The sequence below is a fragment of the Triticum urartu genome, chromosome 4A (assembly GCF_056163025.1).
Source record: "Triticum urartu cultivar PI428250 chromosome 4A, HENAU_Tu73, whole genome shotgun sequence".
Taxonomy (NCBI): Eukaryota; Viridiplantae; Streptophyta; class Magnoliopsida; order Poales; family Poaceae; genus Triticum; species Triticum urartu.
In genome coordinates this window covers 425,301,127-425,320,340 of record NC_141876.1, presented here as the reverse complement: position 1 = coordinate 425,320,340, position 19,214 = coordinate 425,301,127, and the positions used below count along the sequence as shown (strand labels likewise).

Here is a 19,214-nt window from a genome sequence, read left to right as displayed (position 1 = left end):
GAAACCAATAATCTCATAAGCGAGCATTGAGCATAGTTAACACCGAATAATGCACCACAAGCAACATGTAATTTCATTGCACAACTATTGACTTTCGTGCTTGCATAGGTAATCACAAATCTTAACACCAATATTCTTACTAAAGCATAATTACTCATGAACATGACTCACATATCACATTATCATATCTCAAAACTATTACGAGGAATCAAGTTTATTTTGTCCGATGATCTTCATGGAAGTTTTTATCATGTCCTTCTTGGATATCTATCACTTTGGAACTAATTTTCATGTATTGCTTTTGATAAGCTCAAACAAATATAAGTGAAGATCATGAGCATAATATCTATTTCTCTCAAATTAATTTAAGTGAAGTAAGAGAGAATTCCTTCAAAAATGCTAAAGCACACCGTGCTAAAAAATATATAAGTGAAGCACTAGAGCAATTCCATAGAAAAGAGCTTCATTGACGGGATGTGAATGCCACTTACCTAGCCTCCCTAGCAACTATTTGAGGACTCTATTTTATTTAAAAACTTTCAGATCTAAGTATTTTATTAAAACAACAAGCAAAATGAATAAAATGACATTCTAAGAATAGCACAACTCATGTGAAGAAGCAAAAACTTAGGCTCAACCGATACAAACCGATAATTGTTGAAGAAGAAAGGTGGGATGCCTACCGGGGCATCCCCAAGCTTAGATGCTTGAGACTTCTTGAAATATTATCTTGGGGTGCCTTGGGCATCCCCAAGCTTTAGCTTTTGTGTCTCCTTAATTCCTCTGATATCACAGTTTCCTAAATCTCAAAAGCTTCATCCACACAAACTCAACAAGAACTCATGAGATAAGTTAGTATAAACCAATGCAAAGATCTTGTCATTCTTTATTGTAGAAAATCACTAAAATTATTATTCAACATGTCACACTAAATGCCTCTGCATATTTAATACTCCTATCCTCAAATAGAATCATTAAACAAGCAAACATATGCAAACAATGCAAACATAACAGCAATCTGCCAAACCAGTACAGTCTGTAAAGAATGCAAGAGTATCAATACTTCTTAAACTCCAAAAATTATGAAAAAAAATACCACACTGTATAAAATTTATCAGAGCTTATTTTTCAAAAAAATCAACATTTTATCACATTCTGACTTTTCTAGGGAATTTTTGCAACAGTGGTAAACTTTCTGTTTTCAAACAGCAACATGTAGACTTGTAAAATAAGCATAGTAAAGGCTATCAGTGCCATTTTTATTGAAATAAAAGATGCAAAACATCATTATAAATAACAGGAAGCAAATCCTAAAAAAATAAAATGATGCTCCAAGCAAAACACATATCATGTGACGAATGAAAACTTAGCTCCAAGTGAGGTTACCGATAATGTTGGAGATGAAAGGGGGGATGCCTTTCGGAGCATCCCCAAGCTTAGTTGCTTAGATATTCCTTGAATATTACCTTGGGTGACTTGGGCTTCCCCAAGCTTAGGGTCTTGTCACTCTTTATTCTCCTCATATAGACATCTCACCCAAAACTTGAAAACTTCAATTACACAAAACTTAACAGAACTTTGTGAGATAGGTTAGTATGATAAAGAGCAAACCATTTCACTTTCGGTACTATCAGAGACAATATTCATAATTGTTCTCACACAATGCCTACTGTAGCATATCATTTTCACAATTTATATCGAGCAATATAAGCCATGGAAATTAGAAAACAAGTAAACTATGCATTGAAAACAGAATCTGTCAAAAACAGAACAGTCTATAGTAATTTGTACTCCAACCATACTTCTACTACTCCAAAAATTCTGAAAAAAAGGAAAACCTGTGTAATTTTTCTATTAATCTTCTTCAAAAAGAATCAGCATTTTATCATGCTTCTGTTAAAAGTGAGAATTGTTTTCCTGAGCGCAAAAGTTTATGTTTTTCAGCAAGATTAAATCAACTATCACTGTAAGCCATCCCAAAGGTCTTACTTCGCACTTTATTGAAACAAAAGCAATAAAACATGATTACTACAGTAGCCTAATTATGTGAACACACAAAAACAATAGGTAAAAGTGTTGGGTTGTCTCCCAACAAGCGCTTTTCTTTAATGCCTTTTAGCTAGGCATGATGATTTCAATGATTCTCGCATAAAAGATAAGAATTGAAACATAACAAGAGCATCATGAATCACATGGCAAGCACATTTAAGTCTAACCCACTTCCTATGCATAGGTATTTTGTGAGCAAACAATTTATGGGAACAAGAATCAACTAGCATAGGAAGGCAAAACAAGTGCAACTTCAAAACTTTCAACATAAAGAGAGGAAACTTGGTATTATTGAGATATGTAAAAGCATAAGTTCCCCTCTCATAATATTTTTCAATAGCATCATGAATGAATTCAACAAAATTGCTATCACATAAAGCATTCTTTTCATGATACATAAGCATAGAAATTTTCTCACACTCCACATAAGCAAATTTATTCTCATGAATAGTAGTGGGAGCAAACTCAACAAAATAACTATCATGGGATTGAAGATTAAAATCATGATGACAAGTTTCATGGTTATCATTATTCAATATAGCATACATGTCATCACCATAGTCATCATAGACAGCAACTTTGTTGTCATAATCAATTGCAACCTCTTCCAAAATGGTGGATTCATCACTAAATAAAGTCACGACCTCTCCAAATCCACTTTCATCGTTATAATCATCATAAATAGGTTGCACATCAAATCTCGGGGGACTAAAAATATCATCTTCATCAAACATAGCATCCCCAAGCTTATGGCTTTGCATATCATTAGCATCATGGATATTCAAAGAATTCATACTAACGACATTGCAATCATGCTCATCATTCAAATATTTTGTGCCAAACATTTTATTGACTTCTTCTTCTAACAATTGAGCCCAATTTTCCGAACCATCATTTTCAAGAAAGATATTATAAAGATGATCAATAATATGATGCAACCTCAATTCCATTTTTTGTAGTTTTCTTTTTATAAACCAAACTAGTGATAAAATAAGAAACTAAAAGATTCGATTGCAAGATCTAAAGATATACCTTCAAGAACTCACCTCCTCGGCAACAGCGCCCGAAAAGAGCTTGATGTCTACTACACAACTTTATTCTTGTAGACACCTGTTGGGCCTCCAAGCGCAGAGTTTTGTAGGACAGTAGCAATTTTCCCTCAAGTGGATGACCTAAGGTTTATCAATCCGTGGGAGGTGTAGGATGAATATGGTCTCTCTCAAACAACCCTGCAACCAAATAATAAAAAGTCTATTGTGTCCCCAACACACCAAATACAATGGTAATTTGTTAGATGCACTAGTTCGGCGAAGAGATGGTGATAAAAGTGTAATATTAATGGTAGAAATATATTTTTATAATCTGAATAGATAAAAACAACAAGGTAGCAAATAGTAAACGGGCACACAAACGGTATTGCAATGCTTGAAAATGAGGCCTACGGTCTGTGCTTTCGCTAGTGCAATCTCTCAACAATGCAAATATAATTGGATCATATAACCACCCCTCAAAGTGCGACGAAGAATCACTCCAAAGTTCCTATCTAGCGGAGAACATACGAAGAAATCGTTTGTAGGGTACGAAACCACCTCGAACTATTCTTTCCGATCGATCTATCCAAGAGTTCGTACTAAAATAACACCAAATAATTTCAGATTCATAATACTCAATCCAACACAAAGAACCTCAAAGAGTGCCCCAAGATTTCTACCGGAGAAACAGAAGACGAGAACGTGCATCAACCCCTATGCATAGATTACCCCAATGTCACCGCGGGAATCCGCAAGTTGAGTGCCAAAACACATATCAAGTGAATCAATATGATACCCCATTGTCACCACGAGTATTCATATGCAAAACCACAACGGTGTTTCGTCAAGTTTGCTGTTTTAACCTTCTTCAGGGATCAGCCGCAGTCAAATTCAATTCAACTAAAGTAGGAGAAACAGACACCCGCCAGCCACCTTTATGCAAAACTAGTTGCATGTCTGTCGGTGGAACCGGTCTCATGTGCGTGGACATGTAAGATTGGTCCGGGCCGCTTCATCCCACAATACTGCCGAATCGAAATAAGACGTTGGTGGTAAGCAGTATGACTATCACCGCCCACAACTCTTTGTATTCTACTCATGCATATCATCTACGCATAGACCTGGCTCGGATGCCACTGTTGGGAAACGTTGCATAGAAAACAAAAAAAATTCTACGCACACGCAATGATCTATCCATGGAGATGCATAGCAACGAGGGGGGGAGTGTGTCTACGTACCCTCGTAGACCGTAAGCGGAAGCGTTTGATAACGCGATTGATGTAGTCAAACTTCTTCTAGCTCCGCCCGATCAAGTACCGAACGTACGTCACCTCCGAGTTTTGCACATGTTCAGCTCGGTGACGTCCCTCGCCTTCTTGACCCAGCAAGTTTTTTGAGGTAGTAGATGAGTTCCATCAGCACGACGGCGTGGTGACGGTGATGGTGAAGTGATCCGTGCAAGGCTTCGCCTAAGCACTACGAAGATATGACCGTGGGAGTAAACGGTGGAGGGGGGCGCCGCACACGGCTAGGCAATTGTCTGGTTGTGCTAGGGGTGCCCCCATATATATAGGTGGAGGGAGGAGCAGCCAAGGGGTGCGCCCCAAGTAGGTTGAATCCTAGTTGGGGTCTTCCCCAATTCGCCCCCCACCATAATTGCTGGAAGGAAAAAGGGAAGAGGGAAGAAGAGAAGGAAGGGGGGGGGGGCGAACCCCCTCTTCTCCTTCTCCAATTCGGCCTCCTGCCATAAGGGGGGCGCGCCACCCCTTGTGGGCTGGAGTGCTCCCCTCCCATGGCCCATGTGGCCCATATGTTCCCCCCGGGGGTTCCGGTAACCCCTCCGGTACTCCGATAAATACCCAATACACTCCGGAACACTTCCGGTGTCCGAATACTATCGTCCTATATATCCATATTTACCTATTGACCATCTCGAGACTTCTCGTCATGTCTGTGCTCTCATCCGGGACTCCGAACAACATTCGGTCACCAAATCACATAACTCATATAATACAATATTGTCATCGGACGTTAAGCGTGCGGATCCTATGGGTTCGACAACTATGTAGACATGACCGAGGCACCTCTCCTGTCAATAACCAATAGCGGAACCTGGATGCTTATATTAGCTCCTACATATTCTACAAAGATCTTTATCAGTCGAGCCGTTATGACAACATACGTTATTCCCTTTGTCTATCGGTATGTTACTTGCCCGAGATTCGATCGTCGATATCTGCATACCTAGTTCAATCCCGTTACCGGCAAGTCTCTTTACTCGTTCCGTAATACATCACCTCATGACCAACTCCTTAGTCGTTTGCTTGCAAGCTTATGATGTGTGTTACCGAGAAGGCCCAGAGATACCTCTCCGATACTCGGAGTGACAAATCCTAATCTCGATCTATGCCAACTCAACAAACACCTTCAGATATACTTGTAGAGCATCTTTAAAATCATCCAGTTACCTTGTGACGTTTGATAGCACACAAGGCATTCCTCCGGTATCCGAGAGTTGCATAATCTCATAGTCGAAAGAATATGTATTTGACATGAAGAAAGCAATAGCAATAAAACTGAACGATCAATATGCTAAGCTAATGGATGGGTCTTGTCCATCACATCATTCTCCTAATGATGTGATCCCGTTATCAAATGACAACTCATGTCCATGGTCAGGAAACCTTAACCATCTTTGATCAATGAGCTAGTCAAGTAGAGGCTCACTAGGGATGCATTGTTTGTCTATGTATTCACACATGTATTTAGGTTTCCGATCAATACAATTCTAGCATGAATAATAAACATTTATCATGAATAAGGAAATATAAAATAACAACTTTATTATTGCCTCTAGGGCATATTTCCTTCACTCTATCCTTGGAAGTGTCTACCATGTAGACATCATAGGTGGAGGTTGCGGTCCACCTGCCGGTATGGTTGATGGCTGGCGGTGGAGCGATATCTGACATCTCGCCGATGTCTTCATCTATGTCGGTGGTCTCCTCAGAGGCACTGTCTAAAACATCGGTAAGTTTTTTTATGGTAGCGACTAGGTGGGTGGAGGGTGGGCTAAAAAGTCTAGCCTTCCCTGGTTTTCCTAGATCTGATCGTACACCAAGGTTCAGTCGTCCGAGATGACGAGGCTTTGAATCCGATTTAACATTGTTCAAAAGCGCCTTGTCCGCCTCGCCCATATCCTGATCAAAAGTCGGGCTCAACTAAAGTTTACTTGAGGTCCGATCTAACATGGCCTCAGGGTCTTCGTTGGTCAAGATAGATGCCTGACCCATTGACACAGTACTCAGCTCCGAGCTCAATGCCAAATCCGAGGTGTGATCCATGGAGTGGTCCTGATCTAGGATTGAATCCGAGATCTTGATGGAGGCGTCAGGGCGGTCCTTAGGCTGGTCTGACACCCAGCACGAAAACGCGAGAGCGCTGCGGGAATCCGTGGCATACTTGAGGTTCTCAAATCTGATGATCTCGCCTGAAGCATAATTTTCGATCTGACCCAGGTGGCCAGTCTAACCAGCGTAAAGAGTAATATTGCCAAAGACAAAGAGTTGTCCCGTGAAGAAAGCCATACCACAACCGATGCTATCGTCAATCTGCAAGCCATCGAGCCGTTTCGATTTCCTAGAGGGACCTGTATGGGTCACCAATGTCGGAGCTAAGTCCGGCGGATCTCGGGTAGGGTTCCCCGATCAGGTAGGCTTGGCTAGATGGTAACAATGACACAGGGACACGATGTTTACCTAGGTTCGGGCCCTCTTGAAGAGGTAAAACCATACGTCTTGCTTTGTTGTAGTGATTGCGGCTGAGGTGCAAAGTATAGGTGATCTACCACGAGATCGGATGCGAATCTGTCCCTCTAAGACCCTAACACCTTGGTTTATATAGACACCGGGGGTATCTAGGGTTTACATGATGTCAATTGCATTTAAAGGGCAATCGTGTCGAAGACCATCTCTACGTCTTGGAGTATACGTTAAGTCTTCACGCCATTTCTTCCCGATGTGGCCCAGATGAACGAAGCCCACTGATGATAAGCTTAGGAGGGAGGGGGGAGGGTCCTCGGCCCAACCCATAGGTCGCGCAACGGACATGTCGAACACCCCTTATCCAGCACTCCGTCAGTGACTATATATGACATGTCAATATTATATAGCCGGCTATACTATTAACCATGCTCTAATACCTGTATTTGTACCTCTTGATGAATAAAGCCTAGCAGATTCTCGAAAAAAGCAGATTTTTTTGTAAAAAAACTGTGTTTCTTTTTACAAAAACAGATCCATCGATCCCGAGTCCACACAAGTCAAACACCACTAATCTCAAAGCGACGACGGCCTAGCCGAGACAGCAAACGCCCGCACGCACTCGCCGTGGACCGTGTGGTGCCGCCGACCGCTCTGCCCCCTCCTCCGCCTGCCCAGTACTACCTCGTAGCCGGCCACGGCGAAGCTCCCCCAGTCTAGGGGGTTTCCCGCGCCTCTCTTTCCCCGCCTCCCATGGCGCCTCCCCTCCTCCTCCGCATCCTCTTCCTCCTCGCAGTCACCGCCGCCGCGTCGGCAGCGGCGCGGCGAGAGGCGTTCCGTCGGGACCCCGGGCACGAGCACTGGCACCACGGCGCCTTCCACGACGTCGAGGAAAGCGTCCGCGCCGACGTTCGCCGCATGCTCCACACCCGCGCAGAGGTACTCCACTCCCCCCCCCCCCCCCCCCCCCCCCCCCGCCCCCCCAATCGCCCCGCCACTCCCCCGCTAAACCTCTCCGATCCCCCTCGCGCGTGGCCTCTGCAGACGCGATCTGCGCAGAGTAATTGAGCTCGAATGGATCCGATCTCGGTCGGCGGTGCGGTGAATACCACTCCCGCGTGTATGGGATCCGCACCTGCCACCGGATTTCGGTTCTCTCCGTCAGTGATATCGAGAGCAATTTTTATTGTGGGACGTGTCAAAATTTCCCAATTTTGAACTTTTAATATATACATGTAGACTCTGGCTGCGAAGATGTGTGAGATTGTTCACATGGGTTTGCGTTATGGATTATGCCTGGGACTTGGGGCACCGTAGATTAAATCGAGCCTGACATTAGTTAATCGGTTGCCATGGTCATACTAGTGCTCGTATAACCAGGAAAACTGAGCAAACAGTAGTGATGTATCTGTAATAATTCCCTATTTCTCTGCTCAAATCCCTGTGTGTTCCAAAACATGTGTGGTGTTACTTTATTAAAGATTGAACTTCTATAAACACATTTGGGGAATTTTGCAGGTTCCATTTCAAGTGCCCCTCGAGGTTAACGTTGTTCTGATTGGTTTCAACGGTGATGGAGGGTATAGATACCCTTTGGATGGGCACAAGCTTGAGCAATTCCTAAAGATGAGCTTTCCACTCCATAGGCCCTCTTGTTTCGAGACAGGGGAGCCAATTGATATTGAGCATCATATCATGTATAATGTCATAGCGGTAAGGCTTCATTTACGATGGTCATGTAGATTATTTTTCGCCACCATGTAGGTCTTGTCTTCATCCAGTGATATTACTGAAATTATTGCTTCGTTAGGCTGGACAACCAGAGCTTATTTCGCTTGAGAAGTCACTGAAGGAGGCTATGGTTTCTGCAGGAACTGCGAGAGAGGTAGAAATATGTTATTTCCCTACAAAAGTATCTTTAAACGCTGTTCAGATCTTGATTGACACAAGACATGACACTAACTATTTTGTCCCCCACAGAGTGAATATGGTAGGGAATTCCCTCTCTTTGAGGTAGAAGCAACTGTAGTGGAACCTATATTCGAGAGGCTATACTCATTTATTTTTGATATGGAGCCTGGTCGCTCTGCAACTGAGATGGATAGGCCTGTACCTGTTGCAATATTTGTTGTTAATTTTGATAAGGTACGTACACTTGTATATTGTTCTATATAAAATACTTTTCTAATTCATTTCACACCTGCATGCAAATTATAGCTATTATTCGTGTGTAGACTTGTAGTCTTTTGGAAATATTGAGTAAACAGACTAATTCTTCTGGTTGTTTATTTTCCTATTACTATTTGAGGGAAACAGAAGAGAAGAACCCTACTGAAATTATTTTAAAGTTATTATACAAAAGATAATACTCCCTCCGTCCGGAAATACTTGTCGGAGAAATGGATGTATCTAGACGTATTTTAGTTCTAAATACATCCATTTTCATCCATTTCTGCGACAAGTATTTCCGGACGGAGGGAGTACATAAGAAGAGAAAGGAAAAGAAGGTAACCAGTGGGAGTTGCATTCTGAATGTGAATTATACTCACTATCCTTAAAAAACACTCTCACTTTTAACAGATCCAAGCCAAACAATTTCCTCCATCTAAATTTGTTTGATGGTATAATTAAATAATTAATGTGTTTCTTTGTAACTACATATGCTGGTAGTCTGCGGTTATCAAAACTTTGAACAGTATGCATAGAGATAGTCATGCTCATGCAACATCCTTAGCCTTCTCTAAAAATTGGAGCATATGCATAGATGAGCCCAAAAGACATTGATAAGAGCCCAACAATCCTTAGTAAACTGGCCAGAGACAAAATATGCATACAATTATTCTTTTAGAATGTAGGGGACCCTGCTGAAATACGAAAGAAACTGCACAGAAGGTATTACAAAGGAAAATAAGTTGATTTAACAAGTGGGAGTTTCATGACTTTCATCCTGAACTATATTCACTTTGCTTAGAAGAACAGTACCCTCACATTTTCATAAGTTCTAACATATTCAGGTCGAACGATTTATCCATCTCAATTTGTTTGATGGATATTATAAAATATATCGTTTATTTGTAATTATATATGCCAGCAGCCAATGGTTATCAACACCTCGAACAACATTTAAGATAAAGATAGTCATGCTCAGGCAGCATCCTTAGCCTTCTGTAACAATAGGAAACTATGCAAAAGGACTCCCAAAAGACATTGATAAGAGCCCAGCAATCATTAGTGAACTGTCCAGAAAGAAAACATGGGATTCAATGTCCATCCTTGTATCTTATACAATTATACTTAGAGAATAGTAATCAACATTGACAAAGCTCTTCCTTGGCAGGTCAGAATGGATCCTCGGAACAAAGGAGTTGATCTTGACAGTTTAATGTATAGTAAAATTAATGGACTGACAGAACAAGAGCTAAAAAAGCAAGAAGCGGATTACATCTATCGTTACCGGTACAATGGAGGTGGAGCAACTCAAGTTTGGCTGAGTTCTGGAAGGTAATAGTTATTATACTATTTTTTCTTTACGACTTGCAAGAAACCTTGACGGTCAAGAATTTACATTTTTAACTCACTAAATGTGACAACCCTTCAGCCCAGTGCATGATTGCAAGAGCGATATGAAGCGTAATCTGGAGAGAAAAACCATACCAATATTCCTATTCTACTTGCTGCTTCATTGCATTGCACTTGTCCTGCCAGATGATTCCTTTTTTGTTTTCACGATCCTTTCTGTTTCGTTATTTATACCATTAGATTCATGTGCTGTCACTTTCTTCCTTAATGTGTACACCTTCCTCCAAGATATAAGGCATATTTTGTCTCTTCAAGACAATGTTTTGACCAACAATTGCTTCGTTAGTATGTGGTTTATGTGACATGAGATTATTGTCACAAGATTTATTTTCAACAATATATATTTATTTATAACTTTCATTCTGCATCACATAGACTACATATTAACTTACTAATCACTGTCAAAGGCTTGTCTTGACGGATTAAAGTGCACCCTATATTTTGAAATGAAGGTAGTAGTAGTACGTTAGTTTTTAATGGCAATGATCTTTCTGCCCCAGCAGTGGGGATTGCAAAAAGTTTTATCCCCTTGTTTTCTGTTTTTGAAAACAACTAAGCTGTAAAAGGCCCTATTGGATCTTTCAGTCAAAAAATAACATCCTACTGAACCTGATATCCGTTTTCCAAAGGGGGTAGTTTGCCCAAAGGGCGAAGGATGTGCTTTGTAGTGGAAATAATGCCAGACCATCTTTACTCAGCATCACTTTTTTTAATGGAACCTGTAAGGGAGGCCCTGACATTTACTCAGCTTCACTTAAAAAGATAAAGCATATTCACTTTTTTCTTGTTGCTTGGTTGTTAGTAAGCTAGCTATCAGGGCTGCAAATCCTGGCAGGAATCAGCCATTTCCCATCATTTTAGGTGACCCCAACTTGACCTGGTATTTGTAAACTAACTGAAATTTGGATTAACTATATGCTACTTTGGAGGTAAGCATACAGGAGTGATTATTGGATATGAAGGAACACCACTTACGGAATATATACAAAGAGAAAAAAACTGATATAATGACTAGGCCAGGAAATAATTGGTCTCTGATGTACTAGCAGGGTCAAGGGTTAAACAAAAACAGAAGTTTGTACCCTGGTTGCCATGACTCGTTGAATTACATATCATAGATTATTTTATGTGCATAGTTTTTTTCCACCAAGACTTGAGAGTTTCATGCTGTAGTATTAACTGTTACATGGTAGAGCTATTTTCTTTTATCATGCCCTAAAATCGTTTAATAGAAAGAGTGTCATGCTGTACTATTAACTGTTACTCCCTCCGTCCCAGAATATGTGTCGCTGATTTAGTACAGCTTTACTAAATCAGCGACACTTTGGGACAGAGGGAGTACATGTTAGAGCTATTGTCTTATATCATGCCCTAGAGTAGTTTATCAGATTGCAGCTAAGTAATGAATCCTCTAAATGACGACTTGCTACTCCTTGCAGATTTGTTGTAATAGATCTGTCAGCAGGCCCTTGTACATATGGGAAAATAGAAAGTGAAGAAGGCAGTGTTAGTTATAGGTCAATGCCGCGGCTGTCAAATATAATCTTCCCAAGAGGACTTGCTGCTCCAAGTGCCAGTTCAACACAAGATATTTTTGTTGGGCAGCTTGCAGGTTTAATTTCAACCACCATTGAGCACGTAATAGCTCCTGATATCAGGTATTACTGAAAATTTCTGTTATTCATAAAACATTATATATGAATCGAACTTCTGCTCCCAGTAATAGCTCATGTTAGTTATAGAAAAAAAATCAGTGATGAATAACTGAAATATCATATATTTTATGTAGGCTAGATAATTGCCCGTGCGTTGCAACAGGGGCATTAGGGTGATTAAGTGCTAAAAATAGAGTTTAGCTACCAATTGAATCAGTACTTATTGACTTACCAAAAGAAATGATTTTATTTGGTAAACCAGTAAGATGTGGGATATGCGGACAGCTGAGGTGGTTTAAAAAAACGGTGGGAAAAAGGCAAAACCGGAAGCGGAGGTGGGGTGAGGAGGGAGGACGAAGGAAAATACCGTAAGACAGAACCTTACGTATTTTTTAAGTAGGAGAGATTGACAAAGTTAATAGACAATCATAATACGGACGAGGCGATTCGATGCCCAGGCTCAGCTGCACCCGTGATGAACAGAAAATACAAAAAAAAATACTAGAGAAATTCAAAACATTCTGATTTTTTTTTCATGGAAGATAATTTGGTGTGTGAGGTGCGCTCCAAATTTCAGATCATTTGGACAACTGAGTAGCTCTTGGCAAAAAAAAAAACAATTTTGGGGTCTGTGAAAAAGTTTACTGTTCATGTATTGTTCTGACCCAATTTGCCAATTTGTCTTCTTTGCTGAGAGCTACTCATATGTCCAAATGATCTGAAATTTTGGAGTGCACCTCACGCACCAAATTATCTACCATGCAAAAAAAACCTGATTTTTTGATTTTTTGTATTTTTTGTGAATTTTCTCTTCACCGGGTGCAGATGAGCCTGGGCTCAGAAATGGATATTCGATCACAATAACTATTTTTTTGTCTGAAGTATTTCACGTTCTCTCCAAAAAAATAATTCAGTTGTCTCTCTAGATCTCAAAAAAAGTTCTCTCTCAAATAACTTCACTTCTCAGCATATTCACAGAGAAGTAAACGTCTTATAATTGTTTATAGAGGGAGTATTTAGTAAAGCAGAAGTTACATTCAGGAATCGGGAACAAGTTAAATCATGTCAGTACCTGAGTACGGTCTTCTGTGTCTTCAGTTCCTTGCGCACATCTTGCCCACTTGGAGCCTGTAGCATAAACTAGGTTACCTTGTTTTCATTTCTGCATTTTATCACGCATCCTTGCAAAAGAGATGTTCATTTGGTTTGTTTTGTCATTTCTAGGCGTGAAAGCCCAGTTTCACAGGCTCAGTTTGCTATTGTTGTGCTGTGCTTTGCATATTTGTAGTGGTGCTGTGAAGTAAGAATCTGTCAAAGGTAGGCTACTACTTTGATTGGTAAATCACATTAAAATTAGATAAAAGCATGTGATCCAATGGCGGCCTTCTTAAATTTGATCTCATAGATTCTTTGAACATATGATAAAGCGGCTCAATCAAATGAAATCATAATCCACCCAATGCCAAATGGAACCTTATTCTAATACGAGCTAAGTTTGTATGGAGTATTGGAGATTCGAAAATCATTCAAAACTAAACTGTTTATAGTTGAAACGGCAAAACTATGGCACACAATCAATTGACACCAGTTGTACTCCATAGTTCATGTACAGCTGGTTAATCCGTTCTTCTGATTCGTATACTTAGCTTAGGATTTCATTTTTTTTTTTGGGGGGGGGGGGGGGGGGCTATTTTAAGATTGAGTATAGTCTGACACTCTGCAGTGCCATGTCAAGCATTTCAAGCACCCACTGTTCTATCTGTCTGCTATTCTGATATCTCTAAAAAAATCCAGGTTTGAAACTGTTGACATGACATTGAGGTTGCTTGTACCTATCATTGTGCTACAGAACCACAATAGGTACAATATTCTTCAAGCTGGCCACAACAACAGTATAGATGTTAAAGCTATTGAAAGAGAGGTTAGTTGACTTTCTTGCATGAATTATGAATTTATCTTCAGGTGGCTGAAGCCACAGTATTCTGTAGTCAACTCACTAGTTTGTGTTTTGTGTTCATGTACTAGTCAACTAATATGTAGGAGCAGCATTCCGACTGCATATTATTATATTGGGCAAAAACATATGTTTGTCATTTACATGAAATAGCATTGCAAATCTCAAGAGTGCCAAAAACATTAGCAAATGCAATTTTGCATCTGGAAGAATGACCATGCTAAAAGTAAGATACAAAGTTATGGTTACTCCATTGTACCTTGTTTCATTTGTTGGGAGAAATTGTCCACTTCTAGAAATAGAATAAGGCAGAAATAAAACGCTAAATATATACAATTACAGTGATGTCAGGGGTATTATGGTCTTTTCCTATTGGTCTAGGGCTTGGATGTTTCCTTGAGTCCTTGTAATATATTTTAAACAGTACATTGAGGTGCGAGCAAAGCTTTCTCAATCAGTATTAGTTCCAGCGTTGTTGACTGTTAGCTATCATTTCACAATCTGTAGTGCCAATGGGATTTCATTCGAAAAGTCCTTTTGCAGTAATTGTATTGATATAATTGCCTGTGGCAAATCCATGTGAATAGTTTTTTTTACCTAGATCCTGGTAGGAGAAAAGGAAATTGCAAGTATGAAGTGAAGATCTGTCTTGTCACATTGTCCAATTTAGGAAGCTCAAGATCATCATGATTCATTATTGGTTGAAAATGAATAGTAGTACAATCAATATGAAGTACACATGGTTATTGATCAGCGATTTACTAGCCTGGCTGATTTATTAGTGAAAAAAGTATGCTGTGCCTGTTTTGTGCAGTATGAAGTACACATGGTTATTGATCAGCGATCTACGGGGCATATATAAGTCTATACTTTTTAACCTCGTGACCTGAATTGTTAGTACCACCATGCATACTCTTTCAGGTAAAGAAGATGGTCCATGCTGGGCAGGAGGTTATAGTAATTTCTGGTTCGCATGCACTGCATGAGCATGAAAAGTTAGCTGTTGCGGTCTCCAAAGCAATGCGTAGTCATTCTCTTCATGAAACAAAGAGTGATGGTCGATTTCACGTCCGTACCAAAACATACTTGGATGGAGCAATACTCAAAGAGGTATGTTAGATCTTAGCTTCATTCAAATGCATTATGTTGTAATTGCAAGGATATTATTTCCGTTATGGTAGCTTAATAGACCTACTCACCTACAGATCTTGGATGTATGCTTCTTGGGTTGAAGAGGCACTTCTGGAAAAATTAACATAACATCTTCATCTAATTATATAGCATAAAATATATTTATCCATTTTCCACGTTTAGTAAATATAGGTGCATGAGAGCTTGTCACATGGAGAACTATACGGCTTTCCCTGGCCTGTTAGCCATGTCTTCCTAATACCGTAAGGATAAAAAAAGACAACTGTATAATTCGTAATATTCATGGATCTTCTGCTTGTGCTGGGAGAAGGCTGAATCAAGTGAAAATTATAGACATTTTTGGCACCAGGTGTATAAGACCGTACTGAACGTGTCCCATAGCTTTTATTTTTTTTCGAGAAAACGCAAAGTGATTTTTGCGTTTCATTGCATTGAAAAGGTGAGAGAGAGTACATGCCTCCTAGGAGGTTATATTTACAGAGTCCTATCGCCTCCGTTCAGTGGACATCCCAGGAGGCGGGCAAGACTACTCGCAGCCCCTGTGCCCCAGCTTTTGCCCTACATTTGGCCTTGTCTTTAATCCTATCAACTAGCGCATCTATCGAGGGTCTTGCATTGTCGAAGACGCATTCGTTCCTCTGTTTCCAGATCATCCAGGGGACGAGTCCCATAGCTTTTATGAAATGGTGAAACCTGAAGCACTACAAAGCAGACTAATGAGAGGGAAGAATATATAGATGGATCCAGAATGCTTATTTCTTACATTTCAACTGCAATATTCTGAGGTGGTTATACCAACTGGTACAGGAAATGGAACGTTCTGCCGATGTGCTGTCGGCTGGTTTATTGGAAGTCTCGGATCCTTCCCTCTCAAGTAGATTCTTCCTGAAGCAGGTGTGTAATATTTGCTGTATGAAATACACTGGAATTTTACGTCAATTTCATGAATCACAATACCTGTTTTTTATTACGGGTGTTATCTATGAGAAACAATTTTTGTCAACAACAGCATTGGATGGATGAGCAAGATAATGTACAAGATTCTATCAAGCACAAGCCTATTTGGGAATCTTACATGCCCAGAAATAAGAAAGAAAAACGAGGAGCTGGAAAAAAGAAACATGGAGCCATGTACAGAACTTATGGAACCAGAGTGATTCCAGTGTAAGCTACTACACACAAAGAGAGCAAGTATAATATTTCAAACTCATATTGTGCTCCTGCAAATAAAAAAAGGATAAAACTGCAACTGATAAATTAAGAACAATAAGAAGACAAGGGTCACTGTTCACATGGATTTTCTCCTACCGTTTTATTGTAAAATTTGGAAGTTATCAAATTATGCACTCAACAAATGTAAAGTATAATTTGTGCATAGAAGTAGAACTATTCACAAGATATTTTAAGAACTAAGGTCCTAAGAATGCATTGTTGAGGCAGAAGGTGCACTGCTACTTTTGCTGATTTGTTTCTCAACAGCTTTGTATTATCATTGGCTGATTTTGATGCTGAGCTTATGATGGAAGAGGAAAGCCTTGTTTGGACAAGTAAAGATGTTGTCATTGTATTGGAGCATAACAATAAAATGATTCCTCTAAGGTATGTTAAACTTTTCTGTAAAGAAAAAAATGTTCTACTGATTCCTGCACAGCATGAGTTCAAGTTGCTGCTATGTTTAAGCCTCCCTTATGTTGCAGCTACGTGTCAGAAACAACTAGGCAGTTTGCGTATCCATCTCTAGCACAGCGTCACATCTTGGCTGGTTTGGCTTCCGCAGTTGGAGGTCTGAGTGCACCGTATGAACGGGCATCGCGTATTCATGAAAGACCAATTGTGAACTGGCTATGGTCTGCTGGATGTCATCCTTTTGGACCATTCTCAAACTCCTCTCAGATCAGTCAAATCCTTCAGGACGTTGCACTGGTAATGTTAACCAACAATACCTTTTTTATTTCCCTTAAATAATGTACAATGAGAGGAGCAGGGGAGGGAGATAAATGCTCATATGTAATAGTGAGGCTCTGTCAGAATACTTGTTCATGCTTTCTATGGTCTGTACATTGCACTGGAACAGAAACTGTGAAACCTCGAGCTCAGGCCTGCTATACACCCATTGCTTCTTCCCCTCCATGGGCCAGTTTCTGATAATTATTCCACGTGTGTTGGGAGCATGCTAGGTTCGGTATTTATTTTCTCTGCTGTTCCGTTGCCATTTATGTCCACAAAAGCTGGGTATATGCGTAAATCATTATCACGATTCTGTAATCACCATCACCAGGTTTCCATTTTAACCAATATAAATTCTGGTTCAAACACGGGTTTCTCGACCTGTGTCAACATACATGCGTAGCATAGACATCAAAATGCTTTGGTAGTGCAATTATTGATAGTAAAATGCGTCTTACCGGCTTTTGCAACCCATTTAAACTGGCATGTACAACCTTACGGTCAGCTGTTGTCATATTCATTTGTGACAATTTTTGTTTTTTAATGTGCAGAGAACTACAATCTATGCCCGGGTTGATGCAGCTCTTCGCAAAATAAGGGACACATCAGAGGTCCTTTGACATTCAATTGAACATCTCATCATTTGGTTATTTTCTTGACGTGCACGACAAACTAAACTGTGGTTTGATGTTTGTTGCAGTCCGTTCAATCATTTGCGTCAGATCATCTTAAGACGCCATTAGGAGAACCTGTCAAAGGTAATAAAAACAAGTCTAGCACTGAGTTATGGGTAGAGAAATTCTATAAGAAGGTGACCACAATGCCGGAGCCTTTCCCCCATGGCCTTGTTGAACGTTTAGAAGAGTACCTGGATGTAAGTACATGTTTCATACACTGCATCAGTCTACTTCAGTGTGGAAGTTCTGCCTGGACCTGATTTGCTTTTCTGTTTGCACCATTTCAGAGGCTTGAGGAACAACTTGTGGATCTATCTTCATTGCTGTATGACCACCGTCTGGTTGATGCTTCTCAAAACAGTTCCGACATCCTTCAGAGCACTATATTTACAGAACAGTATGTTAACTTTATCTGCATGTCGCCAGTCCCCAACTAGCTATTCTGCCTTTACTCCTTGTACCGTTAAACCTTGTATAGAAAAGAACATTTAATCGTTTTTTGGTGATTTATTTGCTCCATATTTACCCTTTCTTTGGAATCATTCTTACAATTTTTTGGTTGGGCAGGTATGTAGAACGTGTTCTTTCTGCGGAGAGAGACAAGATGAAGTGCTGCAGCATTGAATATAGTCACCCGAAACAGTCATCCCAGGCTTTTGTCTATGGAGGGATCCTTCTGGCTGGATTTCTTGTCTACTCATTGGTTATTTTCTTCTCTTCACCAGTTCGATAACTCGTACAACCACTGGATGAAGGCGGTTAAGGATTTTCTCTATGATGACAAGATGGGTATGTCAAGGACGACGTCTGGATGAAGCCATGAACTAACGTTGTGTGGTAGACTATTAGTTAGGGCTTGTGTCTTCAAAAAGAAAAGAAAAAATATATATATTAGGGGCTATGTCGGATTGTAGCACAATTTTGTCCATGAGATTGTTATTTTTCAGCACCTGAGCCGTAGGAATCTCCATGGCATGTACTACCTCCGTATCAAAATAGAATACATTTTTGTAGGCTAAACTAGCATTCAACAACGTTTTACTTTTTGCTACGGAGGTAATATCCGATTATCAGCTCACTCGTCAGTGCGCAACGATTTTGATCATCCCCCCTCTTGCAACTTGCTACCGCATAGTATATATAGAGATACTGTACAAGACAATATCACAACCGCCTTTCATGGTGTGAGTAAACGCTTTCTCTTCTCTTTTATCAAAACATTGGACATTCACTCATGTCCATTTGAGTCCCCCTCTCCCCCTCTTTGTTTTTCTGTTTTTTTGGTGGAGAGAGTTTCCCGCCTATTGTGCTTAGAGCAACGTTCTTACATCTGCAACCTCCAAAGCGTTTTTGTTTTGGAGGATGCTCTATTCTCTTTGTTTTTGGAGGATACTCCTTTTTTTTAGGCT

The 19,214-nt window shown here is 40.2% G+C and overlaps 1 protein-coding gene across 1 annotated transcript; it reads left to right on the top strand.

Annotated features, from left to right (window-relative positions):
- Window positions 1-7,423: 7,423 nt before the first annotated feature.
- LOC125551885 (uncharacterized) lies at window positions 7,424-18,856 on the top strand. Its single transcript, XM_048715273.2, has 16 exons — window positions 7,424-7,780; window positions 8,360-8,554; window positions 8,652-8,726; window positions 8,822-8,986; window positions 10,179-10,342; window positions 11,860-12,078; window positions 13,870-13,996; window positions 14,951-15,139; window positions 15,989-16,075; window positions 16,191-16,345; window positions 16,661-16,780; window positions 16,879-17,104; window positions 17,680-17,739; window positions 17,829-18,002; window positions 18,093-18,202; window positions 18,373-18,856. Exons 1-16 carry the CDS (start codon window positions 7,595-7,597, stop codon window positions 18,536-18,538), a joined length of 2,418 nt encoding a protein of 805 aa, XP_048571230.2. The 5' UTR covers window positions 7,424-7,594; the 3' UTR covers window positions 18,539-18,856.
- The last annotated feature ends 358 nt before the right edge of the window (window positions 18,857-19,214 follow it).

Coding starts and splice junctions, on each gene's coding strand:
- LOC125551885 (XM_048715273.2), top strand. CDS start 7,595: ATGGCGCCTCCCCTCCTCCTCCGCATCCTCTTCCTCCTCGCAGTCACC. Junction 7,781..8,359: donor TGCTCCACACCCGCGCAGAG/GTACTCCACTCC, acceptor GGAATTTTGCAG/GTTCCATTTCAAGTGCCCCT. Junction 16,076..16,190: donor GTAGATTCTTCCTGAAGCAG/GTGTGTAATATT, acceptor TGTCAACAACAG/CATTGGATGGATGAGCAAGA.